Below are 24,684 nucleotides of genomic sequence, written 5' to 3' on the forward strand. Positions count from 1 at the left end.
CATCTCTCTCTATTTCGCTGCACCGTCCCCCCCCCTTCTCTCCCCCGGACCCTCCGCCGGTTAGCGAGAAGGAAAGGGAAGAGGGCGTACAAGTCCCATGCTGGAAGTGGCACAAACTGAACCATACGTGGAACCAAATGTCCCTGGTTCCGTTTTTTGTTTAAAGAGAGAAAGATCCCTGCAGGATCAGACCAAGCGTTCATCAAGGCCACTATCCTGTTTCCAACAGCGGACGGCCAGACACGCCTCCGGGAAGCGCAGGAGCAGGCCATGGAAGTATACGCTTACCACGGCTGTTTGGCCTTCAGGACCTTGATTTCCAGAGGTATAGCTCTCTTTTTCCGGTTAGGCATCAGGGTTTGCTACAGACCACAAGGGAATTCCCTCAACCCACTGATTTTTATTTATTTATAACCAGATCCCAAGCACACTGGATTGTGGACCCATTTATTTCAAAAGGGACCTTTGCTTCCAAGGGAATATCCCTACGGAGATCGCAGGGAGATCCGAGGGAAAGTGGCTAGGATCGGCTGTGAACCTCTGAGGTTATGCTCTTTGTTTAAAAATAAAAGAGAGCAGTAGTAGCCGTTGTTGCTCTTGTTGTTCTTAGAAGACCAAATTCGATTTCATTGCGCGCTGTCTCCACATAGTGAATGAATATTCCTTTATTTTCCTCGTTCGCATTTACTCATTGGACAAGCCCTTGGGAACCCCAAAGGCAATTAGCCGGGCAGGTTTTTAATTGCAATTAATTAAACCAAGCAGCCTGTCGCAGATTAATGCTCTCGTCTATTGTCTCTGGTGTCTGATAAATGCACAATGCAAACAGAGTTTGCTTTGGCTGTTCCGTATTGGAACCATCAAAGGAGGTACTTGATACACGCGCTCTTATGCATATTCACACATACACAGCGACCCTAAGCCACTTAGACGTAGAAACGGTTGGAGAGAAATGTGTGTGTGGGGGGGGAGGATTATTTAGAAATTTCTAATCGGGGCTGTAGACTCGCTTAGTGTTCCTGAACAGTTTCCTAGCGAGTAAAACGCATTTCGTATCTACTAAGGAAGCGAAACAAGGTTGAAATCAATAGGCCCCTTTCCAAGCAAATTGACCATCCTATCTATGCTCATTTCCCTGGGAGTAAGCCCCATGGAATCCAACGGGGCCTACTCTGAGTAGACATGAGTGGGATTGCACGGCAGTTATAAACTGATGGCGATAGACGCAGGCGTGGCAGTAAAACGGGCAGAAGAAAGTGGATATATCACAGCATCGTGAGTCGTGGAACTGATTTGTGGAAAGGTCAAAAGGCTAGGTTTGGGGGGAACGGGCAGAGGGTTCTGTCGGAGAATCGGTATCCCTCCCCGCAAAACTAGTTTTTGGGTTTGAACGTGGGCGATCGGTAGCCCGGGAGGTGAGGAACAAAACTGGCAATGACTACTAGGCCCTCCTTTGTGCTTCATGGACTCCAAATTCCCGGATCCGAGGAGTTTCCTTGTGTCCTTTCCCCCAACGGGCCCGCTCTTTGAGCGGCCTTCATTCTCGGATGTCGGAGAGGAGGTTCCTCGGGATGCTGGAGTGTTTGGGGTAGAGAGAAGCGGCCTGCAATCCTGCGGAAGAAGGAAGAAGCGGTGCAGCTGCGGGAGATGGAGAAGCAGCGAGCCAACCTGTCCTTGTCTTCTCAGGCGGAAGACCGGCCGAGTTCAGCCAGGACTTGCTCCCCAGCAAAGCGAGCGTGTACAGGATCACAGCCACAGAGAAGTCCCGGGGAGGCCAGAAAAATGAAACGCGCTTCTACTGCATTGATTTTCAAGAATGCCAGAGCTGGTATGTTTCTTCTCCTCCCACCATTAAAAAAAATACACCACCCAGTGATGCCCCCCCCAGCACAATTTTGTCTCGCTTTTCCACCCCTCCTACTCTTCCTGCGATCAGGTTCGGGAGAATGAAGAGTTAAAAAGAAAACCCGCCGCCCGCCAGAGAACCCACATATATTGCAGACCACGAAAGCTGGAGGAAGCTGGCAAGGGGTTGTGTGTGTGTATAGAATGAGCCTCTCAGCCCAGCAAAAGCATTAAAAGGCTCCGAGCTTGTTAAAGGTGTTTTCATTTGGTTAAAGGTCGTAATATCTGGCATTTGGCGGCTGGCAATAAAAAACGCGCCTCGGGATTGGGGATTGGACCCCCGAAGGCTTGCAGAGCTGGGAAAGATGTTTTAGGCCCCAATAAACAAGCAAATAAATGCAAAATGATGATGATCTGCGGCGACAGTGGATTTTTCAAAATACGCGCCTGCGCACGATCCATCCACCTCTCCAGGAATGACCCTATAAAGCAGGTTGTTGCATTCATACGGGTTGGCTCTTTTTACACACGCACACGTGTACTGCTGCTCTGTGGAAATGTACCTTCGTGCTCTAATAGCACTCCTTCCATTTAACGCACCACCACTGCAACGTGATAGAGAGTTGTGCCAGATATTTACTTCTATATTGAGGGGCCCAACTGCCCACGCCAGAAAAAAAGAAGCAGAAGTGAAGCAGTGTGCGGGTCTATTCCAAAGACACAGAGCTCCGCGTTAGAGGTGAAGAAGGCAGGAGGAAGTTCCCGAGTGAAGCATCGCATCCAAACCGCAATTAAAAAGCTCTCACTTGAAGCTGAACCGATTTTAAATCTCCCAACAGAAGCAAATCCAGGGGTAACTCAACTGCTGCCAGCTTTCACCCGAAAACTTTTGCTTCAGTTGCGCTCCTGGGAGGAAACGGCTCGCGTTCGTCTGGCTGGGCTCTGCGCGGAGCTCTTTGGTTTAAATTAAAAGCAATGTTCGACGGAGACTATGCTTTCGCTGCGGGGTTATAGATGGGGTTTAATTAAGGTCTCCCGCGGAGGAGGTGGAGGGGAAAAGAAACAAACTGTACAGCAACAACAAACCAAAAAAGAGTTTCTAAAGGAGAGTCACAGGTCAGGAAACTCATCCCCGCCATGCCAGCCTGAAAGCGCGCTAGGGTGGGAGACGTGACCCAGGGCGGCAGAGAGAAATCGCAAAGCAAGCGCGCGCCCGCGTCTCAGAGAAAGAGGCAGAAGGACAAACAGCTTCTGCAGACCCGAAGGGGGAAAATTCTGTGTCTTGAGCTCCAAAGAGGTTCTCAAACTCCCATCGCCTCGGTCTTGCCCAGCTGCGCGGTGGGTCGCGCTGGTGGAGCGCGCCTGACCTTCCCTTGCCCAGAGAAAGGGAGGGAGAGAGCGCGCGAGGGTGGGTGCTCCTGTGGGTGGTTTGGTGGGTGAACCTCTGGGTGGAGCTGGAGCCCAGAGGAACCAGATCAAGGCAGGCGAAGTTTGCGGGCTGCTCTCTCTCTCCGGTCTGTGTCCCTCTCGTAGGCCCTTGCGGCGCAGCCCTGGAGCCATCCGGCACCCACAGGAATGCGTCTCCTTCTCGGCTCTCTCTCCCTCTCCGCCCGCCCCGCTGTGGCTCCCCAGCTCCACTTGGAAGCGAGGGCGAGGAAGGAGAAGGGAAGAAAAACTTCTTCAAAGGTTAAAAACTACCGAGGACACTTGATTATATCCTTGCCTTAGGGTGGGAAGGCACGACGGAGCGATTCCTACTCTCCCAAAAAGTATATGTGGATATAGTGTGCGCACACACACACGTATATACAAGCCCACATATGCACGCCTGAGTGCAGTGCCCTACATGATTACGTTTGTGCCCACAGCAACAATAGATTATGGGGAGTCGACTTCCCCAGAGCTTGACCTTGGGGACTGGGAAGAGTTCAGTTCCTTCTAGATAGTCTCCACATCGTGACACCACTGTCTGCTCCAAGGAAAGAGGGGGAGAGAGATCATGAGGACTAGCGCCATTTTTAGACGCGAGGCGGTAATGAAATCCCAGCCGTGGATACTATTGAAACCGAGCGGCGTAATGTCCACGAGGATCGAGGGCAAGATGGACCGGACCATAAAGAAAGAGAGAAAAGGTTTTTCCGTTGTAAAAACCTCACCCTCCCAAAAAAACAACAACCAGGAGACACAGCCAGATTTGTCTATAAAAATCCTTCTGTCCCCTGAACCAGGGCTTAACGCGTAGCAGGTTAATGAGCCAGGCACGTTGAGAGCAAAGGCAAACTCTGAGAGGAGAAGGTGATAGTTGCAAGGGGGGTGGTTCTGTTGCAAAGGAAAGAAAAAGACTGCCGAGCCGTAGGAAGGGTTATTTTAATAGAAAGTAGGCCACAGAACAGGCCAGAGTTGAACAGTAGTAGAAACAGGGAAATCCCACACTGAATGCTGAACAGATCAAACGGTGCAGGAGATGTATATATATATACCTGTTCTGCTAAAATAATACTCATGAAAAGCACTGCAAAAAGAGTGCGTGAGTGCATATTGAAAGAGATCTTTTTATGGGGGAGGGGAGGGTGATCTGGAACAAGCTCTCTTCTTCTCTCCCCCTCCCCCCCCAACAAGAAAGGAAAGGTTCGGCTGCGGAGGGGGGAGAACAATGGGGCAAGGCGCGTGTGGCTTGGAGCTCCGTTTACACGCGCACACACACCGAGTCGCGCGCGTTCCAAACGAACAAATATCTTATTCTAATATATATGTGCACAAGATAATGTTCCACAAAACCTATTACTGCCCCCCCTCCAAAAAAAACGGCTTAGCTCTCTCTCTCTTTCTGTCTCCAAATTAAATTAGAAGGGGAGACCAAAACCGAAAGAGGAGAAAGAAACGTGGGGGATGGGAGAGAAAGGCAGAGACTACCAGAGACAGGTAAATTCGCCCGAGGCTACAAAGCGTGCCTTTTCAGGTTTTTGTCTCCAAACCCTGGAACATCTCTTACTGAAATCAGCAGATGACAGGATGTAATTTTTATGGTGGTGTTTTGGTTTTTTTAAAGTTCTAACCCTCTCTCTTTTTTAACAACAACAACATTAAAAAAAAAAATACAACCCAACTGTTATTCTTCGGTGCTGTATCTCCTGATGTATTACTTTCTACTTACAGACCGGGTCAGGGTTCCCAATGCATTTTAAAATATTTTTAAAAACCAAAAGGTGCTTATTCCAAGCCTGCTCGGAACCCTTTTCTCAATTTGCTCCTGAGCCAAGCGGCGATCCGGAAAGACAAAATAATTTTTGGGTGGGGAAACAGGGGGTTCTTTTTGTTTTCCAGGCCGTACGGGGGTTGGGGAGAGAAGCCAGCTATCTGGTCTCTCTCCCTTCGAGCATTTTGCTTCCATCCCGCAACGCGGGGACACTGCGGGGGCTGCGATGCCACGTGCGCATGGCCACACGGGGTCCCTCTTCCTTTCGCTCCCCATTCTCCGGTCGCCCTCGGGTGGCTCGCCCGGAATTTAATTTCGGGATTGGGTTGGAGGAGGGTGCGGAGTTTCGGCGAAGAGGAGGAGGACGTCAGGAGCGAAGGAAAAGATAATGATCGCCTTCGCCTTCGCCTTTGAAAAGGCTCCTCGGCTAACAACCACCCAGGCCCCGTTTTGCAAATCGCCTTTGTGTTCCCAACCCGGGGAAAAAGAGAAGGAATCGAGATGGGAGGGGATGGTCCACATTTTAGTCTTCTGCCCTGTTTAGCAGCTTTTTTTTTTTTAAAAAAGCAAATGTAATTTGTATAATTAGACGATGGGATGCTGGCTTTCTCCCAGATAATTGCTTTTATAGTAGAGAGAAGCACACAGAGCGATTTGCAACCCCCCCCCCCCGCCACTTCCCAGCGCTTCTTTTCATCTCCAGATCATTTTCGTTCGAGGGTTAGTCGCTTTTTGTATAGTTGGGGTGGGGGAGGGGGAGGTTATGATGGAGGCTTTAAAATAGGGATGCTTTAGGGGGGAGTTATTTTGTACGTGCCGGGTTCTATAAGCCCAGTCCAGCATGTTAAACGACTACCCAGCCTTACAGGTAAATTGGTGAGCCGAGGATCCGGCCATATGGGGCAATCTTCCCCCCTCCCCACAAATAAAATAAATCTAAAAGATGGAGCAAGGAGTCTGAGATAACACACAACCTGCCCCCCCCAGTCCCTTTGACAAACGGAGAGAGGGGAAACGCGTCATATTTTTCCTCTTTCTCTTCTCCTGTTCTCATGGTGGAAATAATTTTATTTATTCAGAATATACAGTTTAATTCCTTCTATCTACACTTATGTACAGGGTTAAAATGACATTGTTGGGAGGGGAAAAATGAAAGTCTCTGGGGAGAAAAGGTTGAGGTCATCAGATTTCTCAAGGCACCTTTGAAAGTGTCCACAGTTGATGAAGTAAAAAATAAGCCACCATTCATTTCCCCCTCCCTCCCCCAAAAAACAACCCCAAAGTCCGTCTGTGTCTTTTTTTTTTTTTTTTTTGGTTAAAAAATAAAAATCAAAAAGAGGGCGGGAGAAAATTTCCTTTGAAATGCAATAAGTTACATGCAGGAGCTGTACACATTTCATCCTGTATAGTGTTTTTTCCCCCTTTCCCTGAAAAAAAAGGAAAACCCGAAACAAAAAACAAAACAAAAAAGAGAGTCAACCATATGCATTTTTTTCCTTTTATCAACAAAACGCCAAGTGTCCAAAAAAAAGTAAAGAGTTTTAAAACGAGGAAAGAGGGTTTTTTTGTTTGTTTGTTTGTTTTAAAAAAGAATCCTATTCTAGTAGATTGTCCCAGAAGCCAGAGCTAAGGGGTGCTGTAGAGAGCCGTGGGGCTGCAGGTGACCACTGAGAGCGTTACCGCTGGAATACCAGGACGAGGAGTTCTCCAGGTAAGTGGCGGCGGGCGACGGGTTGGAGTTGGCCCCGTGGGCGTGGGGATGGTGGCTCAGGGACCTGGCGCTGCCCTGCGGTTCCCACACGGCGGGAGACTGCGGGGAATTGCAAGCCATGGGGTCGCTGGCGCTAGGGCTGTGCTCCGGGGGCATCTCGCCATTCTTCATGATCTTTTTGATCTTCGATCTTTTGTTCTGAAACCAGATTTTCACCTGAAGGAAGAGGGAGGGGGGGGAAGAAGAGGGAAGTGAAGGAAAGAAAGAAAAAGAGGGAAAGAAAATAAATAAATGGGTGACAAGAAAGAAGGAAATAAACCCTTTTTAAAAAAAACAACCCACGGACGTTTATTTGGACGCCTTGATTTCATTCTCGTTTTTGCTTCAAAAGCACAAGGAGGTCTCCCTCTAAATCTATGCATCCCCCGTGCGCGCAGGTCAGTCCAGGGGTCTGCTATGTGTTGGACTCCCAAGGAAACGATTTCCATGGAAACGGCAGGGACGGTGAAACAGGCCCCGAGGATTCAAGTGGCACTTGCAAGGCGATCCTAGAGGGGAGCCGCCAGCAATGGAATCAAGGAAGATCCCAGAGTCTAGTTGCCCCATCTACTTTAATATTTACAGTAGTGATCACCATGCGCTCACGTGCTAGATCGGGCCTCTCTCGGGCCATCAGAAAAGCTCTAAGGATGCTAAAACCCAGACACTCCTTGGCCTCTGATTTTTTGGACATCAGGCCTGCCTCCCTCCCCCCACCAATCCTGCGGCAGCTGCCTAAGGGATTTCTTTTTTTTAATGAATATTATTCTCAATTAAAGAAAAGCAAAAGGAACAAAGGCTAAAGCGGGGCGGGGAGCCTAGAAGACACGATGGCTGTCTTGATTATGGTCTGCCAAGGACCAGCAGCAGATCCTAACTCCTACATTACTCAGTGGGTGAGTGCGCGCACGAGTGCTTTTGTTCTCTCTGCTGTAGGTTTTGTGTTCCCAACGCAACAGCCTCCCCACACCCGCCCCAGCGCAACAATACCAGCCCAATCCCGAGATAACACAAAAGACTCTTTCCCCCCTTTGCACCGAAATGGTCTGACAAGCAGCCCCTCCCGGGTCCAGCTGCACTTTGCAAGCTCCTAACGCAGGAGATCCACCCACGTGCGGTTTCCGCCCCCGCTCCAATCTTTTGTGCGGCAAGATCGAGAGAGAGAGAGAGCGAAAGCCTCCAGCTACAGTTAAACGAGACACAAAACAAAAATACTGCGCGTCGTCAACAGGGCGAGATGCAAGGCAGGCTCACGGTCTTCTCCGCCGCAATCCGCGAGGCTGGTGCGCCCTTGAAGATCTCTCTCCCCCGATCCTCACCAAAACAACTGACCCCGCCACCCCACCCCGCCCAACCCGGCCCCATCGGATTCAATCTCATTAACTTTTCTAAAAAGTAAGCAAATGCTTGCGTGGAAGTTAAAGGCCATTGCAATCTTGCAAGCAAGATTTGGGGAGAGAGCTGAAGAGAAGGCACCGCAGAGCAAAAGACTCCTGCGCGGTGCGCCCTCTTGGCCTTACCCCAAGGTACAAAAGGAGAAATAACCCGAATTTGAGTGTGTATATCTATACATTCTGTATACATGACCAGGGAAATAAGGCCCCTCAGAAACCTGGCGCTCTTCTTCCAGCAGGAATTCTTGCAAAGAATTTACATAGTATTTATGTCCAGTGAACGGGTGGATCCCGCTCAAGTAGGAATTATTGCGAAGGATCTGGATAGTTTTTTTATGTTCAGGGTCGCCCTTCCTTCCCACCGTGGCCTTACCTGTGTCTGCGTCAGGCCTAAAGACGCGGCCAGCTCGGCTCTTTCCGGCAGGGCTAAGTACTGGGTTTTCTGGAACCTCCTCTGCAAGGCCGCCAGCTGAAAACTGGAGTAAATAGTCCTTGGTTTGCGCACTTTCTTTGGTTTGCCGTTCACCATCCTCACCTCCGGCTCAGCCACCTCTTTTTCTAAACAATCGGAGCGGGGAGGAAATCAGAAAGGAAGCTTAGAACTGGGGCAGAGGACGCCAGCGGCAGAATACAAGAAGGAGCGCGCACCTAGGTGGACAGGCCAGGATCGCAGCCCTGAACCCGACGTGGCGGCCGCGAAGCTGACAAACAAGCGCGAGAGACCCCTGGAAAATTGGGACGTGGGAGGGCGGGGGGAGAGGGAAACTGACATGGTAGGAACAGCCGTCGTGACTATTTCTTGCAAAGGGAAGACTGTATGTGTTTGGGAGTGAGTGAGTTTGAGAGAGGATATAAACAGCACCCAGGTTTCCACCGAAATATTATTTTATATGTTATTTCCCCAAGGGGTATTTGGCTCCTCGGTTTTCGTAAAAGAGAGAAGAAGGGACCCAGGTTAGATTTTACCATTTTGTCTTCCCGTAATTAAAAAACCTAACAAGCAGCAAAGTTCCCGGGCGTTTTTAGGTCACAATCCAGTGTCTATTGATTTTTCATGCATGGAACAAGCAGACAGTCTCCCTCTTCCTCTCTCCATTTGAATGGAAGCCTCATGAATTCAGCCCAGCCCAAGCTCTGCAGACTAGGGACACGCAATTTTGAGGTCTAGGGAGTTCAAAGGCCGCATCGCCACAAGAAAACGGTTCTCCTCCGTTTCAGCCGAAAGTAGCCAAATCCGGCCCAGACAGAGAGCCGATTATTCAGAATAATCTCGCCGCCGATCGGGGGTTGGTGGGAGAGAGAGAGAGAAGCGGCACAGATGCGTCTGGTTCCTTTTACAAATACTTAACGCGCCACTGGCATTTCCCCTCGCCTTTGATGGGAGCGACAAACAACCTATCTCAAGAAATGTACACTCACGCGCAAGTAGGGGAGGCAATAGGGCGAGGGGGTGGAAGCAAAAGCATTTCTCATTCATATATATTCAGACTATATATATAGTCTGAAAAATTAGAGCGTTTGAAACACAGCAAAACATGAATTTGAGAGAGGCTTCGTGAATTCAGCTGAAATTGTTCCGGGATCGCATTGGATAAGCGTGTTCCACAGCGGTGTTTTTGTTTTGTTTTTTAAATGAAGGGGGGGGCATGGAGGAGAGACGAGGATTTGAGCTGTTCCTTCCTAGCCCTGGATTTCCCTGAGTTTGCTTCTTGTGGAACCCACACGGAAACAGTTTAACCGCGCGTCTCCGTGTGTGGGATTAATCCCTCATTCCATTTTGGAAGCTAATATTAGCAAGACTCTTCGGGCGAGGGCTGTTTTGGTGGGGGAGGGGGTGGGGAGAAAGAAAGAAGGCACGAGATCAGATCCTTCCCCTTCCCTCTCCCCACAAGTTTGCTGCGTGTCCCCCCCAAAAACTCGGCCTGTCTTCGCGGGGTGCCGCCGACGTCGCCCAGTCCTTTGCAATAAAATCTTGTGTGCAGGAGGGTAGAAATTTTGCCAGTACCTACCCCCTTCCCGCCACAGCTACTTACCGTGGCTTTCTATTACACACACACACACACACACACACACACACACACACACACACACACAATGTCGGAGCCCCTGTTCCCATTCCCCTCGATGTCTTGCCTCCCAATCCGGAGTTGGAGACAACAAAGAATCCAGATTGAATGGTTTCTCTTTCCGCCTCTCTCTGGCTTTTCAACCGGGAATGAGGCAATTTTTCTGCACGGCGGTGGAAGGAGAGGCTGTGAACCTCCTTCGTCGCCCCCCAGCCCAGGGTGGGGAGAAAAAAATCGGGTGGGCTGGGGGTCAAACTGTCCGAGTAACCAAAAGGGTCCTCGGTGACCCCCAGATCGCGAGGAGGAGACCCCTCCTCGGGCATCTTCCTAGTCCCCCGCCCCCTCCTCCAGCCCTCTCTCCCCGTCGGCGCCTCTCACCTGGCTGGCTGGCTGCGCTCTGCGCCCGGTTGTACGCGCCGCCGTACTGGTGGTAAGGGCTGGCGTAGCTGTAGTCTGCATAGGCTTTGGCTGGGTAGCTGGCGGCGGTTCCGTTCATGCCCTGGTACTGGTACTGGTAAGGATGGAGCGCTTTGCCGTAGGAAGCCGACGAAGGCGAGCAATAGCCGTGCGGGGCTCCTCCGGGGGAATTGTAATAGTCGGGGTCCGTGGCGGACGACTCGGGCAAAGTGGGCGACTCCTGCGGCGGGTGCCCGTGCATGGTGGCTGCAGCCGTCTGAAAAGGACCTTGGAAGTCTCCGGATCGGATGGCTGGCACTCTTCTGTCAAACACTCCGGTCATAGTAGTTGGCTAGGCAGCAAGCAGGCGGGCGGGCGGGCGGGCGGCTGGGTCTTCTAGGCAGCCATGGCGGGGGGGAGGGACCGAGGGAGGAGGCGGAGGAGGCGGCGGCGGCGGCTGGGAGCTCTCTGGGGCTGGCTCTGGCAGACTGCTCGCAGGGAGCGGAGAGGCTTGGTTAAATCCTTAATTGCGCTCTTACGCACAGCGGGGTGGATTGGGTTCCATTGGCCAGAGCACTCCGGAGCAGCAGCGACACCCTAACTCGTCCAACTAGTTTAGCACAACAAAGCGCTCTGCTTTTTTCATTCTTTCCCCCTTTTTTTAAAGTTCCATTCAAGCTCCTTAAAAAAAAAAAAAAAAAAAAAAGCAATACGAGCAGCACCATTATCTCGGGGTTCTCTTCTTCTAGCCAGCAAGGATGGGAATTTTGGGCGTTAGGGAAAAAGAAAAGAACCGTCGAAGTTTGTGCAATAGGAAGACGATGGTGCACCAAGCGTCTATATGTGTGAACGCGTGACACTCGTGTTTCAAGATGCAGATGCAGAGGAAGGCTGACAAAAGGTGGCTTAGTCCAGGGGTGGAAAGATGTCGGATGTTCTAGGAAAGTCCCAAACTTCTCAGACAACCAGCGTCCCCTGATCAGGGAATTTATGGGCAATTGTTAAATAGGAAGGTTGCAGCTTTTCAATAACGCATGTGCCAGGATATAATGGCTGTAGAATGCAAATAGGACTGAATCCTGCTTTGTACTCAGCCATGGATAACACTGGTGAAAGCTTTTGAACCTGTCCCTCAGTTTTCCCGTCTGCAAAATGGGGATAAGAAACCTTGCCTGGTTTCTCTTCCAGATCAAGGAGCTCTGTAGCCTACAAATGCTCAACAGACGACAGTTAGTGACAAATAATCATGACAACATACTGGGGATGCAGATCCCACTGTCTTTGGGACTAGTGCTCCGGATTTCCACTCCTTAATCCGGAGTGATCTTCGTAAATACAGGGAAACTTCTGAAATGAAATCAAGGCTAGATGGAGACCGTGTTCTGAACAGAATGCTCTGCTATACTAGTCTTTGCCTTAGAATACAACATGCGCGTTGTCTTGGAAGTAAGCACCATTTACTTAGGTGGGACTTATTTCTGAAGGAAGCACGCATGGAACCTAGCAATATGTGATGTAACGTACTTCGGGATCCCTCCTCAGAATATATAAGCCCCGAATAGCTTACAGTGCTGGGGAAAAGTGTGTGTATTGGCAGGCCAACTGATAACATGGGGCCCGTGAGAAGTGGCTAAAAGCGACTCATATATGAAATACACCCTACAGTCCTTGAATTGCCCACTTTGACACAGTAATCGAACACCGGGAGAGGAAGGGAACCATTCAGGACCTTCTCAAGCCTCTTCCAACAAGTGAAATGCACAAGACGACCCACAACATAACCATCCTTTCGCTATGGTTTAAGCAAGACTGCTGAACTAAGAGGTGTGTCTCCCAGGAAACCTATGCGAGTGCGCCTGCGCATTCAGTGGGAACGTTCCTTTGAGAAATACTGTATGTTGATCCGGGACTTCTGGCTAATTATCCCAATATTCTTTCTCTCCTCCAGCCCACCCCCCTCAGATTCATACTTTTTTTTACTGCCTCCCGCACAGCACACCGTGAACTGAATATCCCAGCAGGGCTGGATGTATCTTTGAAGAATACGTGTTAAACCCAGTGATGGGGAAATTGTGACCTTCTAAACGTCGGTGGACTCCAACTCCCATCAGCCCCAGCCAGTACGGCCAATGGTCAGGGACGACGGGAGTTGGAGTCAACATCTGGAGGGCCTCAGGATCTCCCCCACCTTCAATTCATGTTCATAGTCTCATTCATTCGTTTAGGACAGGCTCAGGCCATTTGGTCGGCTGGAAGGGCCACATTCTCTCCTGGGCAACCCTTTGGGGGGCCGGATTCCAGCGTGACCAAGGTGGGCGTGGCCAAACACACAGCACTCTCCATCTGTCATCTAGGCTAGCTAGAGGGATCGTCATAATATAAGGACATAGGCAGATCCAGTGAGGCTGAGTCCCAGGGCCGGATGGTGAGGTCTGGAGGACCGCATCATGCTTCTCCCCGAGTTTCTCATCTCTGGAGGGGACAAACCCAAGGAGCTCGTCTTTCCCCCAGAAATAACCCCGAACGCCTTTCAGAGTCTCTTGCGGAGGGGTGGGAGACAGAACGGATGAAGAAGGTAGGAAGGGATGAGGGTTTCCTTTTTTTTCACTAGGCATCAGGCAGGCAGACAAATCCAAGGCTGTTTTTCAGTGGCCTGGAGTTGTCGCTTTTCCTCCAGGCTGTTTACCCTCCAGATTTAGACTGTTTGCTCACTCAAGATCTCATAGCCAGCTGGGTAACTCTTGCGACTCTACTGTGTGTGTGTGTGTGTGTGAGTGTGTTGGCTTCCAGCGTGTCTGTTTGCTTTGGAAATGGCCGCAGCTCTTATAAAATCACATTAAGCAAATCCCTTACAGTTTAATTACAGGAATCACTTTACCCAAATCAATGGCAAATAACTTTTTTTATAACACACACACACACTGATGGGTGGAAGCGGGGCCCATTCACGACTGGTTTGGTGGCGACGGTGTTGTATGAAAATGCCCACTTGTCAGTGTTGAGTAGGAACGATGGTCTTTTGAAAGGGTGCGTGTAGGCAGGAGAAGGGTCAAGAAAATCGCCAAGGCCACAAATCAAGGCCGAGGAGGCCCCTTGCTAGACTCCAGCTTCCACCATTCCTGTCACCTCTCCAAGTGATGTGTATTTGAAGAGGCCTGGAGGAGAGCTGCCATATGGGAAGCCTGAGACAAGAGAGACAGATCGAAGAGACACCCACCCCAAGAATCTACAGTTCCCAGGACCCTTAACAAGCTACAATTCCCAGGATCATTGAGGTGGGATTGGACGTGCTTTAAATGCACAGTGCGGGATAACAACCTATATAGACCTGGGAAAAGTTACTGTTCTACCCGAGCTATAGGGCGTTCGTCGTCTTTGCAAGACATGCCTCGTTTAATCCAATCGATTCAAAGCACAGCATCTCTGGCTACTTCGCTCCCAAGGACTGGAGCTTCGGTCCTGTCGATCGTTTCAATGCACCCCACCTTCAGACACATCTGCTTGGAGATAAGCCCCACCGATTTATGGTTTTAGCATGCCAGTCCCAAATCAATTTCAGATTAAACCTGTAACCTTACTGGAGCAGTAAACCCCAATTGATAAAAGAGGACTTCCTTCCACGTAAAACATTGTATTGAATCGTGTACCGATTCAGAATAGCGTGGTGCTTTGGTTACGCTGTAAGAAGTAGGCTGCAATCCTGCACACACTTTCTTGGAAAGTAAACCCCGTTGAACTCTGTGGGGCTGAATTTTCGGCGAGAAGGAGCACGCTCTGGGAGTTTCATTAGGAGCTACTCCGGATTAAGTGTAGTCATTTGCCATAAATTACTTGGACGGGGATTCCTGTGTAAGGATTAGAAGTTTGATTTGGTTTGTAGATTGAATGAAAGCGGGGAGTCCACCAAGCGATGATGATGAGATGCTTGATTTGACACGTGTAAGCCACCCTTCCCTGTCCCAGTCTCTCGCCATCCTCCCCACCCGATTTCTGGACTCTCTCCTTCGCTGGTTTATATTTGGCACATCCGGAGCGGAGAGTCCAGGGAGCGTTCAGCAAGAAAGCCGGAGCCGGTTTGGTCCGTGCACAATCTGCTCATTGTTTAGGGCTCGGGGATCCGGGACCAGGGAGGTGGGGGTGGGGGCGGTCGGCTGGCTGGCTGAAGTGGTCACGGCAGGAGCCTGTGGCGGCGGCACTCGGGTTGGAAAAAGTCTTCAGCTCAACCCCAACCTCAACCTCGTGTTCTGCTGAGTTTGGAGTTTCTTGCAGCAGCCGCCTCTCCTTGCTACAAATAAGGATGCCGCGCGGGGCAGGAAGGAACCTCGGTGCCATCCCAGCGGCATGACACGTAGGAAGAATGGGAGTCATTCTTTTCCTTGGTCTTCTTTTTTTGGAGAACTTCTGATTTCCAGCATCACCAAAGGCAGCGAGGAGCGGCTGAAGTCTTTACTAGGAGTGCCATCTTGTGGCTGAGAGGCGCGCTGCTCCGCGAAGGGGTCTGGAGAAGGGGCCGGAAGTTGGGGACTCAATCCGCGCGCAGGTTTAAAGTAGCCCAAGGAGACCCTCGCAGCCGTGCTCTGCGCGCAAGTGTTGCAGGTCGGATCCGCAGGACCCGGTGACGGCCTGGTCAGGTTAAACAGAACCTCACGCAATTGCATGCATGGACCAGCAGAGCCATAGGAAAGGCCACTTCAGCTTATCCTTCTTCCCTAGAAAGGCAGGACGCAAACCATCAACTCCCAGGAACAGCAACAACAATACATGGGACACCAGAGAAGATGCTGAAACGTGGAGCGAGGTTTCAGCCACTCCATTATGCCCCCTCTCTGTGCAGCTGCCTCCCCCATCTCTCACCCACCCGCACCAGTCAGTCAGCTTTCTGTAGTCTCTGAGCCTGCTCATTCTTCACGAAGCTGCTCCTGGTTTCAAGTCCCCCATCCTGGCAACACACACACACACACCTGCAAACCATGAGCATTTCCAAGGCTGCTGCTGTCTGCCCGCAGTTGTGGGTGGGTAGTGCTATTTTGGCTACAGAAGCAACATCAGGGTGCCAGCAGGGCCGGATTTAGGTCTGATGAGGCCCTAAGCGACTGAAGGTAATGGGGCCCCTTTTAGGTCCAGCTGTCCTTCGTCAGCAACAAATTGTTGCTGTTTTTTGTGTTGAATATGTGCTATATGGTAATTTATGGACCAAATAGGTATCTAAAGCCATTTGCACATAACAAACAATGTATTTTATAAAAGTAATTGTTGAACTGAAATACAATTAAGAAGTATATTAATTTGTTGTTTAGTCATTTAGTCGTGTCCGACTCTTCGTGACCCCGTGGACCAGAGCATGCCAGGCACTCCTGTCTTCCACTGCCTCCCACAGTTTGGTCAAACTCATGCTGGTAGCTTTGAGAACACTGTCCGTCCTCTGTCATCCCCTTCTCCTTGTGCCTTCAATCTTTCCCAACATCAGGGTCTTTTCTTTTTTTAAAAAAAACATTTTTTATTGCTTTTTAAAAATACAAAAATACAGAAAAAAGAATAAAGAGTGGTTATAAGAAAATAGGATATAAATAACAAATTTCCATATTCTTTTTCCAACTAATCTATAGGACTTCCCCACATCCTCCGAACCCTGCGTTCTCTGTCTTATAAAACATCAGCAATTTGTTAACTTATTTCAAAACTTATTGTAACTTCCATTTTATCATGTTCCCTATTTTCAATTTTACTGTAACTCAATTCTTATATGTTTTGTATTAAACACAATAAAGTTGTTTCATTATTTTACCTCTGAATTCTTGTGTCTTAATTTTCCAACATCAGGGTCTTTTCCAGGGAGTCTTCTCTTCTCACGAGGTGGCCAATGTATTGGAGCCTCAGCTTCATGATCTGTCCTTTCAGTGAGCACTCAGGGCTGATTTCCTTCAGAATGGATAGGTTTGATCTTCTTGCAGTCCATGGGACTCTCAAGAGTCTCCTCCAGCACCATAATTCAAAAGCACTGATTCTTCAGCGATCAGCCTTCTTTATGGTCCAGCTCTCACTTCCATACATCACTACTGGAAAAACCATAGCTTTAACTATACGGACCTTTGTCGGCAAGGTGCTTTTTAAGATGCTGTCTAGGTTTGTCATTGCTTTTCTCCCAAGAAGCAGACATCTTTTAATTTCGTGACTGCTGTCATTATCTGCATTGATCATGGAGCCCAAGAAAGTAAAATCTGTCACTGCCTCCATTTCTTCCCCTTCTATTTGCCAGGAGGTGATGGGACCAGTGGCAATAAAGAAGTATATTAATAGTGAAATAATTATTAAACTCTAACTGTATGTAGGTTTTATTTGTTCTTTATCTTATATTTTGGAAATGTACACCCAGTTTCCCCCCCCTTTAATTTTTTTGGGGACCCACAAGAAAGTGGGGCCCTAAGCTATAGCTTGTTTAGCTTATATGTAAATCTGGCACTGGGTGCCAGTTTGAATAAAATATTGGAGGGGGGGTAGGTAAGCTCTACCCCACATTACCACATGACATGGCATATTCACCCCATTTGAACGGCAATGCCTATCAACTTCGGGAGGCCCCAGGCCCCTCAAATATTTTATTGGGGAGAGGCCAAAGGGACCTCAGCCCCTCAGAGTTGGCTCCTCTGGCAACAACACTCGCCTGGACAGCTGGACATGGCACTTTTCCGGCACCCATCCTGTTGGCAGACCAACTCTGCGTGTCAAAGATGTCTGTAACCATGACGTGAAGGCTGGCAATATCAACCCTTTCATGTGGGAATCCCTTGCAGATGACTGCAGTACTTGGAGACAGGATCCATATCAGCGACCAGAGGAGGAATGACTGTGCGAGGAGGGCAGAGAGAAGAAACTGCTCCCACAAAACATGTCTCTCCCATATCGGTCTCGACAGCCACAGCAGGCACTGTAACCTTCCAACAGTTTGACTGCACCCCCAAAGGCGAACTCCTCCATTGTCTCCCAAGGCACAGAGATGCCAACAGACCAAGTTACATACTGGCCAAAAGTGGGCAGGTCCCTGCCTCCAAGGAGCTTACCATTTAAACTAGACAATGGGAGGGGGAAATGAGGCAAGGCAGGGAGGGGATACTGAGAAAGTTACATATGTGCAGTTAAAACACACTGTTGCCCTTCTGCAACAAAACTGCCTTTTTGTGGCAGGAAATGCATTGAAAAGTGTGGAATGAATGGATGATGAATGCAAAGATGTATAAGCACCCTGCCAGCAAAATCAGGGTGTGAATGCTCACTTAACCTCTCCACAAATGAACTGAAACACATGCTCAATAATGACCAGACCTCAAGGGCCTTCTCGGTGGTGGCGCCTGCCCTGTGGAATGCCCTCCCATCAGATGTCAAGGAAATAAACAACTATCTGACTTTTATAAAACATCTGAAGGCAGCCCTGTTTAGGGAAGTTTTAAATGTTTGATCGCTTTGTTATTATGTTGGGAGCTACCCAGAGTGGCTGGGGAAACCCAGCCAGATGGGCGGAGTATAAATTATTATTATTATTATTATTATTATTATTATTATTATTATTATTATTTTCTTACATTGGTTTGAGACACCCAAATTAGGCAATTTCTTGTTAAAATGAAAGAAATGAATCTCTCTCCCGTCCCCAGAAGCCAGTGAAGGTATAAACCAAAGGGAAGGGAAGAGAGCCTGGTCACTGAGCAACAGGCTTCAGATGAGAGCTGGAGATACTGAGGCAAAGCAGGTGCTGGAGGGGAGACAAGCATAAAAACAGTAAAAGGCAAATGACCCTTGAAGGAGCCCTCCCTTTGCTCAGCAATATTTAATTGGTAAAGAATGGGCACCCCTGGAAGTCACTTCTTTTTGAATTTGGTAGCCCTCCACACTCTAATGTGACAGACTATGGCTTTTAGGACAAGGATGGGCAGAAAAGGTGGAAATGGACATCCTGGTTGATCTCTGGGTGATTTGCACTAGATCCACAAGGATTTATGACTCCTGATAATTTTAACAATTGCAAAAACAATTCCCCCTTTCACACTAACTTACCTTGCTGAAATGATGAAAACTTGGCAGTGGTTTGCCAGGTGACAGAACAAAGAACTTCGTTCAATTTTGGTAAGGTAAAGGTACCCCTGACCATTAGGTTCAGTCACAGACGACTCTGGGGTTGCGGCGTTCATCTCGCTCTATAGGCAGAGGGAGCTGGCGTTTGTCTGCAGACAGCTTCCAGGTCATGTGGCCAGCATGACTAAGCCGCTTTTGGCGAACCAGAGCAGCGCACCGAAATGCCTTTTGCCTTCCCACTGGAAGGTAACTACTTGCACTTTGACGTGCTTTCAAACTGCTAGGTGAGCAGGAGCTGAGACCGAGCAACGGGAGCTCACCCTGTCACAGGGATTTGAATTGCTGACCTTCTAAATTCCTAGGCTCACATTTCTCTAATTCTAAGCCTATGTACTTCACACCCGGCTCCAGTTGGTAGATCTTGGAGATGTAGGGGGGGGGGGGACCCAACGCAGATCTTGCAAACCTGATGTCTGCCCACCTCTTTTTAAAGGATAGTATCAGGTTCTGGGGGTAAATCCTTAGTGCAAATTAAGGAACTCCCCCAGTCAGTGAGCTATGTGTTGTCCTCTTGCGTCTTTTGATTTGTGGGGATTTCCTATTCTGTTAGAGGGCGATATTTTTAAAGAGAAAAAACACACAAAAGGGGGGAAAGCTGAATAAAAGCAAAATAAAAAAAGCTCACATTTACAATACAGTACCCAATTTACACGTATAGTTGGATATATGCAATTTAAATGTCCAGATAGGATCCAAACTTAATTGATGGTGAGTACCTTTCCAGGCTCGAAGTTTAAGTCTCTTAGTGACCATAAGTAAAACCCATTTTTGTTGCCCAGCTGTTAGTCCCCACACTACTGTACATCAACACCCACAAATATCAAAGATTCTACCAAATCAAGATTAACACATACAACAACTTCAGACCAAAAAGGAGATACCAATAGATTCAAATGATATACAAGGTGGAGAATTACCCCAAATAAACTTCTGAAAATAACACACAAATCTTTTGAAAATATGCTCAGGGAATGTGTAGTCAAATACGATTCAGTACATATATTACTTCTGGCAGTTCATTAATCTTAAGTGTGTTGACCTTAATACTAAGCTTAAGGAGGACACACCTTTCCACATCAATGGAGATTCCTTTTATTAACTTATTTACTGTATATCTAATTTAATCATATGAGAAGTATTTGTAAATCTGTGAGTAAGTCCTTCATAGCCTGTGAACCTTCCACCCCATCGTAAATTAATACAGTGGTACCTCAGGTTAAAATTTTAAAAGAGGATGCTGTTAAGGTGCTACATTCAATATGCCAGCAAGTTTGGAAAACTCAGCAGTGGCCAGAGGATTGGAGAAGATCAGTCTACATGCCAATTCCAAAGAAGGGCAGTGCCAAAGAATGCTCCAACTACCGCACAATTGCACTCATTTCACATGCTAGCAAGGTTATGCTTAAAATTCTACAAGGCAGGCTCAAGCAGTATGTGGACCAAGAACTCCCAGAAGTGCAAGCTGGATTTGGAAGAGGCAGAGGAACCAGAGACCAAATTGCAAACATGCCCTGGATTATGGAGAAAGCTGGAGAGTTCCAGAAAGACATCTACTTCTGCTTCATTGACTATGCAAAAGCCTTTGACTGTGTTGACCACAGCAAACTATGGCAAGTTCTTAAAGAAATGAGAGTGCCTGATCACCTCATCTGTCTCCTGAGAAATCTCTATGTGGGACAAGAAGCTACAGTTAGAACTGGATATGGAACAACTGATTGGTTCGAAATTGGGAAAGGAGTATGACAAGGCTGTATATTGTCTCCCTGCTTATTTAACTTATATGCAGAATTCATCATGTGAAAGGCTGGGCTGGATGAATCACTAGCCGGAATTAAGATTGCCGGAAGAAATATCAACAACCTCAGATATGCAGATGACACAACCTTGATGGCAGAAAGTGAGGAGGAATTAAAGAACCATTTATTGAGGGTGAAAGAGGAGAGTGCAAAATATGGTCTGAAGCTCAACATCAAAAAAACGAAGATCATGGCCACTGGTCCCATCACCTCATGGCAGATAGAAGGGGAAGAAATGGAGGCAGTGACAGATTTTACTTTCTTGGGCTCCATAATCACTGCAGATGGTGACAGCAGCCATGAAATTAAAAGACACCTGCTTCTTGGGAGAAAAGCAATGGCAAACCTAGACAGCATCTTAAAAAGTAGAGACATCACCTTGCCAACAAAGGTCCGTATAGTAAAAGCTATGGTTTTCTCAGTAGTGATGTATGGAAGTGAGAGCTGGACCATAAAGAAGGCTGATCGCCGAAGAATTGATGCTTTTGAATTATGGTGCTGGAGGAGACTCTTGAGAGTCATATGTACTGCAAGAAGGTCAAACCTATCGATTCTTAAGGAAATCAGCCCTGAGTGCTCACTAGAAGGACAGATCCTGAAGCTGAGGCTCCAATACTTTGGCCACCTCATGAGCAGAGAAGACTCCCTGGAAAAGACCCTGATGTTGGGAAAGATGGAGGGCACAAGGAAAAGGGGATGACAGAGGACGAGATGGTTGGATAGTGTTTGCGAAGCTACCAGCATGAGTTTGACCAAACTGTGGGAGGCAGTGGAAGACAGAAGTGCCTGGCGTGCTCTGGTCCATGGGGTCATAAAGTGTCAGACACGACTAAACGACTAAACAGCAACACCTCAGGTTAAGTATTTAATTTGTTCCGGAGGTCCGTTCTTAACCTGAAGACCACTTTAGCTAATGGGGCCTCCTGCCGCTGTGCCGCTGCTGGAGCACGATTTCTGTTCTCATTCTGAAGCAAAGTTCTTAACCCGAGGTAGTATTTCTGGGTTAGCAGAGTCTGTAACCTGAAGCGTATGTAACCCAAGGTACCACTGTAATGCTACCTCTGGACTTTCGGTCCGCTTTAACCCAGTGATTTCTGTTATCTCCTTAATTACCCTTTGCCAGAAAAATTGAACATATTTACACCCCCAGCACATGTGAACATAATTTCTGGTTTCCTGGCATCCCCTCCAACATAACACCAAATATTCCTTCTTTATTTGATTTAATCTGACTGGTGTTAAATACCATCTCCAAACTAATTTATAATAATTTTCTTTTATTCTTATAGAGGTTTTGAACTTTTTAACGTTCTCCGCCAGACTGCTTCCTTCTCGGTCTCTATCACAGCACCCTTTTTATTTTCCTGACCTCATTCCTACATGGTATTTAGACTTCATTAGAATACCATAAGGCTCCATGAGGGCTCTGGGTCTGGGAAGCTTAACTATTTGGCTAAAAGAGTACCGGCACATTTTTATTCATGCCTACTCTGAAACCAGTCCTTTGATTCCAATAGAACTTGTAGAGGATTACAGGCCTACATTTCACTATTGGAGGTTTCTCTGTGTGTCTAGAAATGATCAGACCCTGTCTGGCTTGTGAAAAGAATAAGGAACATTCAATATGAATACAACAGCAGCCTTATTTGGGTGTTCTTTTTCTTCACACGAAGGAGAGTGGGGCATGCTGGAGAGCCCCAACACATTGGGTACATTGGGTACATTGCTTTTCCCTTGTTTACATCACTCCACGAGTTGAAGGACCAGCTCCTTCAGTTCAGAGCCTTCGGTACTCACGGCAGCTCTCCAGGCAATTTCAAATCCTAATTTTCCAGGATTCTATATCCATAGCTGTCAACCATCCCTTATTTGGGGGGAAACTCCCTTATCCCAGCGCCGTGTCCCGCTGCTGTCCCTTATTGATGATGTCCCTTAAATTTCCCGGGTTTCAAAGGAATCAGCTCCTCTCCCTCGCTCCCTCCCTGCTGGCCAGGGAGGAGGGAGGCTCCAACTGTTTTGCTTGGCTGCGTTGCTCACCCAATAAGGAGTCTAAGAATGACTGGGGGGGTGGAGCTTGCATGCTTTGTGCTGATCAAATCGGCAGCATTGCCTGGGGACTCGCCTTTGCTCAGCGCTTCCAAGAAGAGAAGTGACTGTGGTTTTCCTTGCTGCATCCCCTTTGCCGGGTTGATGCGCTGTGGGAACCACCGCTTGAGGCTTCGTTTGGCTGCTGGCTGGGCTTTCTGCCTTTGGCTCGGAGGGGATGGATACGTCATCGATGGCCCACTCACCCTTGCCGGGGAAATGTCTGTCTGGAGCGGGGGTACATGGTGGGAGAAAAGGAAAGGAGCTGATTGAGTACAATGGCGGGCAGCGATCTCATGGGAGTGGGGGCTTTTGGATTTGTTTTGGAGGCTCCTTCCATTGACTGTTATGGGGGAAAGGAAAGGAGCTGGTTGATTAAAATCCCTTATTTTGGCTGCTGATCCCTTATTTTTGAGGCTGCTGGTCCCTTATTTTCAAATCTGTAAGTTGACAGCTATGTCTATATCACCCACAGAAGCTATATGAGTAGGCCGGGCTTTCTGCTTCAGAAGCTATCCTCCAACTCATGAAGGGCTTTCGGGAAAGGGGAGGAGAGCTAGTATGCTCATCCTCACTTTTCCTCATCACATAATGGGGAAACCTCAGGGCTGGGACCAAATGTGTCCTTTGGGATTTTCCACAGGCCCCAGCCCTCACCGGCCTATATTTGGCACCTTGAATGTTTTTGGTCTGCGATGCATCACTGAGCAATGCTTCTTGCTTGCTCTGTTGGACGGAGGACACAGAGGGGTGTGTACAACCAGCCAACTGTGCAATTTTCATTCATTCATTCATTCATTCATCTGCTCACTTTTGTCTCCAACCAAGTCCACCGCTGGCCTGTCTGTGTGTCCCTCAGAAGATAGCCCAGAAAGGAATTTGTCCCTCAGCCTGTAAATGGTTCCACACTCTTGATGTAAGGGATTTTGAACACCTGAGTAGGGCTGTAGAGTCTTCAGAATAGAAGGAAATATAAACATGAAGTGCAACATCATAATTATAAGAGAGCTCTTTCCATATTTTCTTTTACATTTTTGTTACATTATATAATTTGTTAAAGTGTGTGTGTGTGTGTGTGTGTGGTTTATTTTGACAAATCATCTTCCTCATTTTATGATGTGGCCTTTGCATAACTTACATGAGTTTGCCAGGCTTGATAGAGCATATTAGAATTTATTTGCAGTTTACTTTGCTTTCATAAAAGCATTTGGGTTGAGAATGTGATTTCTTTTCTCCTTAAAGTGACTTTATTTTTATTATTATTTATTATTATTATTAATAATATGGATTATAACAAGTTCTTTTTTGGGGGAGGAGAGAATAGATCATATTTTGTTTTAAAAATAATAGTGCAGAGAATAATTTGTCAGTTAAATCAATCACTGTGTGTAGCGAAAGATGTTCTCCCAGAATGAAATAGAGGAACAAATGCTGTCAAAAGAACAAGGGGATTGTTTAGCAGGTAGGATATATAATCTGAAATTAAATAAAAAGAATCTCTCTCTTCTCTCTCTTTTACACACACACACACACACACACACACACACACACACACGAGTCTGGCAGCAGCACACTGCAATATGTTCTGTGGCCAGAAACTGAGGCTATAGTCATTTTACATCAAGTTTAAAACATCCACAAAGAGAGTGCAAAGAGAGTGACAGTGAGCTCAGCCACTCAGGTGCCATTTACCCCTTCTCATGCTCATTGGCGCCACAAACTGAAAGCCTGCATCTGAGTGGCTAAGCTTGCTGCCACTCTCATTACGCAACCCCTGCCCACAATCAGATTGGTACAGTGGTGGCTGATGCCCATTGGGGCAGGTAGGGTGGAGAGCAGGGAGACCAACAGTAGGTGGAGCCAGAGACAATGTCGAAAACAGCCAACTAATTCTAGTTCTGTCCCAGTCCTCAGTTTTATAAGGGCAACACTAAGAATAAGGAGAAGAAAGCTGACAGCTAGGGTCACCAACAGGCTTGACATAGTAAGAAGACAGCCAGATGGGGTTGACTGAAGTTGGTGGGGCAGC

General features: G+C 47.9%; 1 protein-coding gene across 1 annotated transcript; it reads right to left on the minus strand.

Moving 5' to 3' along the window:
* Positions 1-6,063: 6,063 nt before the first annotated feature.
* DLX5 (distal-less homeobox 5) lies at positions 6,064-11,126 on the minus strand. The gene is made up of 3 exons (XM_083706188.1): positions 10,630-11,126; positions 8,559-8,743; positions 6,064-6,968 (listed from the first exon to the last, which is right to left on the minus strand). The coding sequence occupies exons 1-3, from the start codon at positions 10,988-10,990 to the stop codon at positions 6,642-6,644; spliced, it is 873 nt and encodes a 290-aa protein (XP_083562314.1). The 5' UTR covers positions 10,991-11,126; the 3' UTR covers positions 6,064-6,641.
* Between the last annotated feature and the right edge of the window lie 13,558 nt (positions 11,127-24,684).

The sequence above is a fragment of the Podarcis gaigeae genome (assembly GCF_964106915.1).
Source record: "Podarcis gaigeae genome assembly, chromosome: 12".
Classification (NCBI taxonomy): Eukaryota; Metazoa; Chordata; class Lepidosauria; order Squamata; family Lacertidae; genus Podarcis; species Podarcis gaigeae.

What these genes read in the sequence shown, in the direction of transcription:
- DLX5 (XM_083706188.1), bottom strand. Translation starts at nt 10,990, where the DNA reads ATGACCGGAGTGTTTGACAGAAGAGTGCCAGCCATCCGATCCGGAGAC. An exon ending in GAGCGCAGCCAGCCAGCCAG is followed by an intron (nt 8,744 to 10,629) that starts GTGAGAGGCGCC and finishes CCGATTGTTTAG; the next exon opens with AAAAAGAGGTGGCTGAGCCG. An exon ending in TAGGCCTGACGCAGACACAG is followed by an intron (nt 6,969 to 8,558) that starts GTAAGGCCACGG and finishes CTCTTCCTTCAG; the next exon opens with GTGAAAATCTGGTTTCAGAA.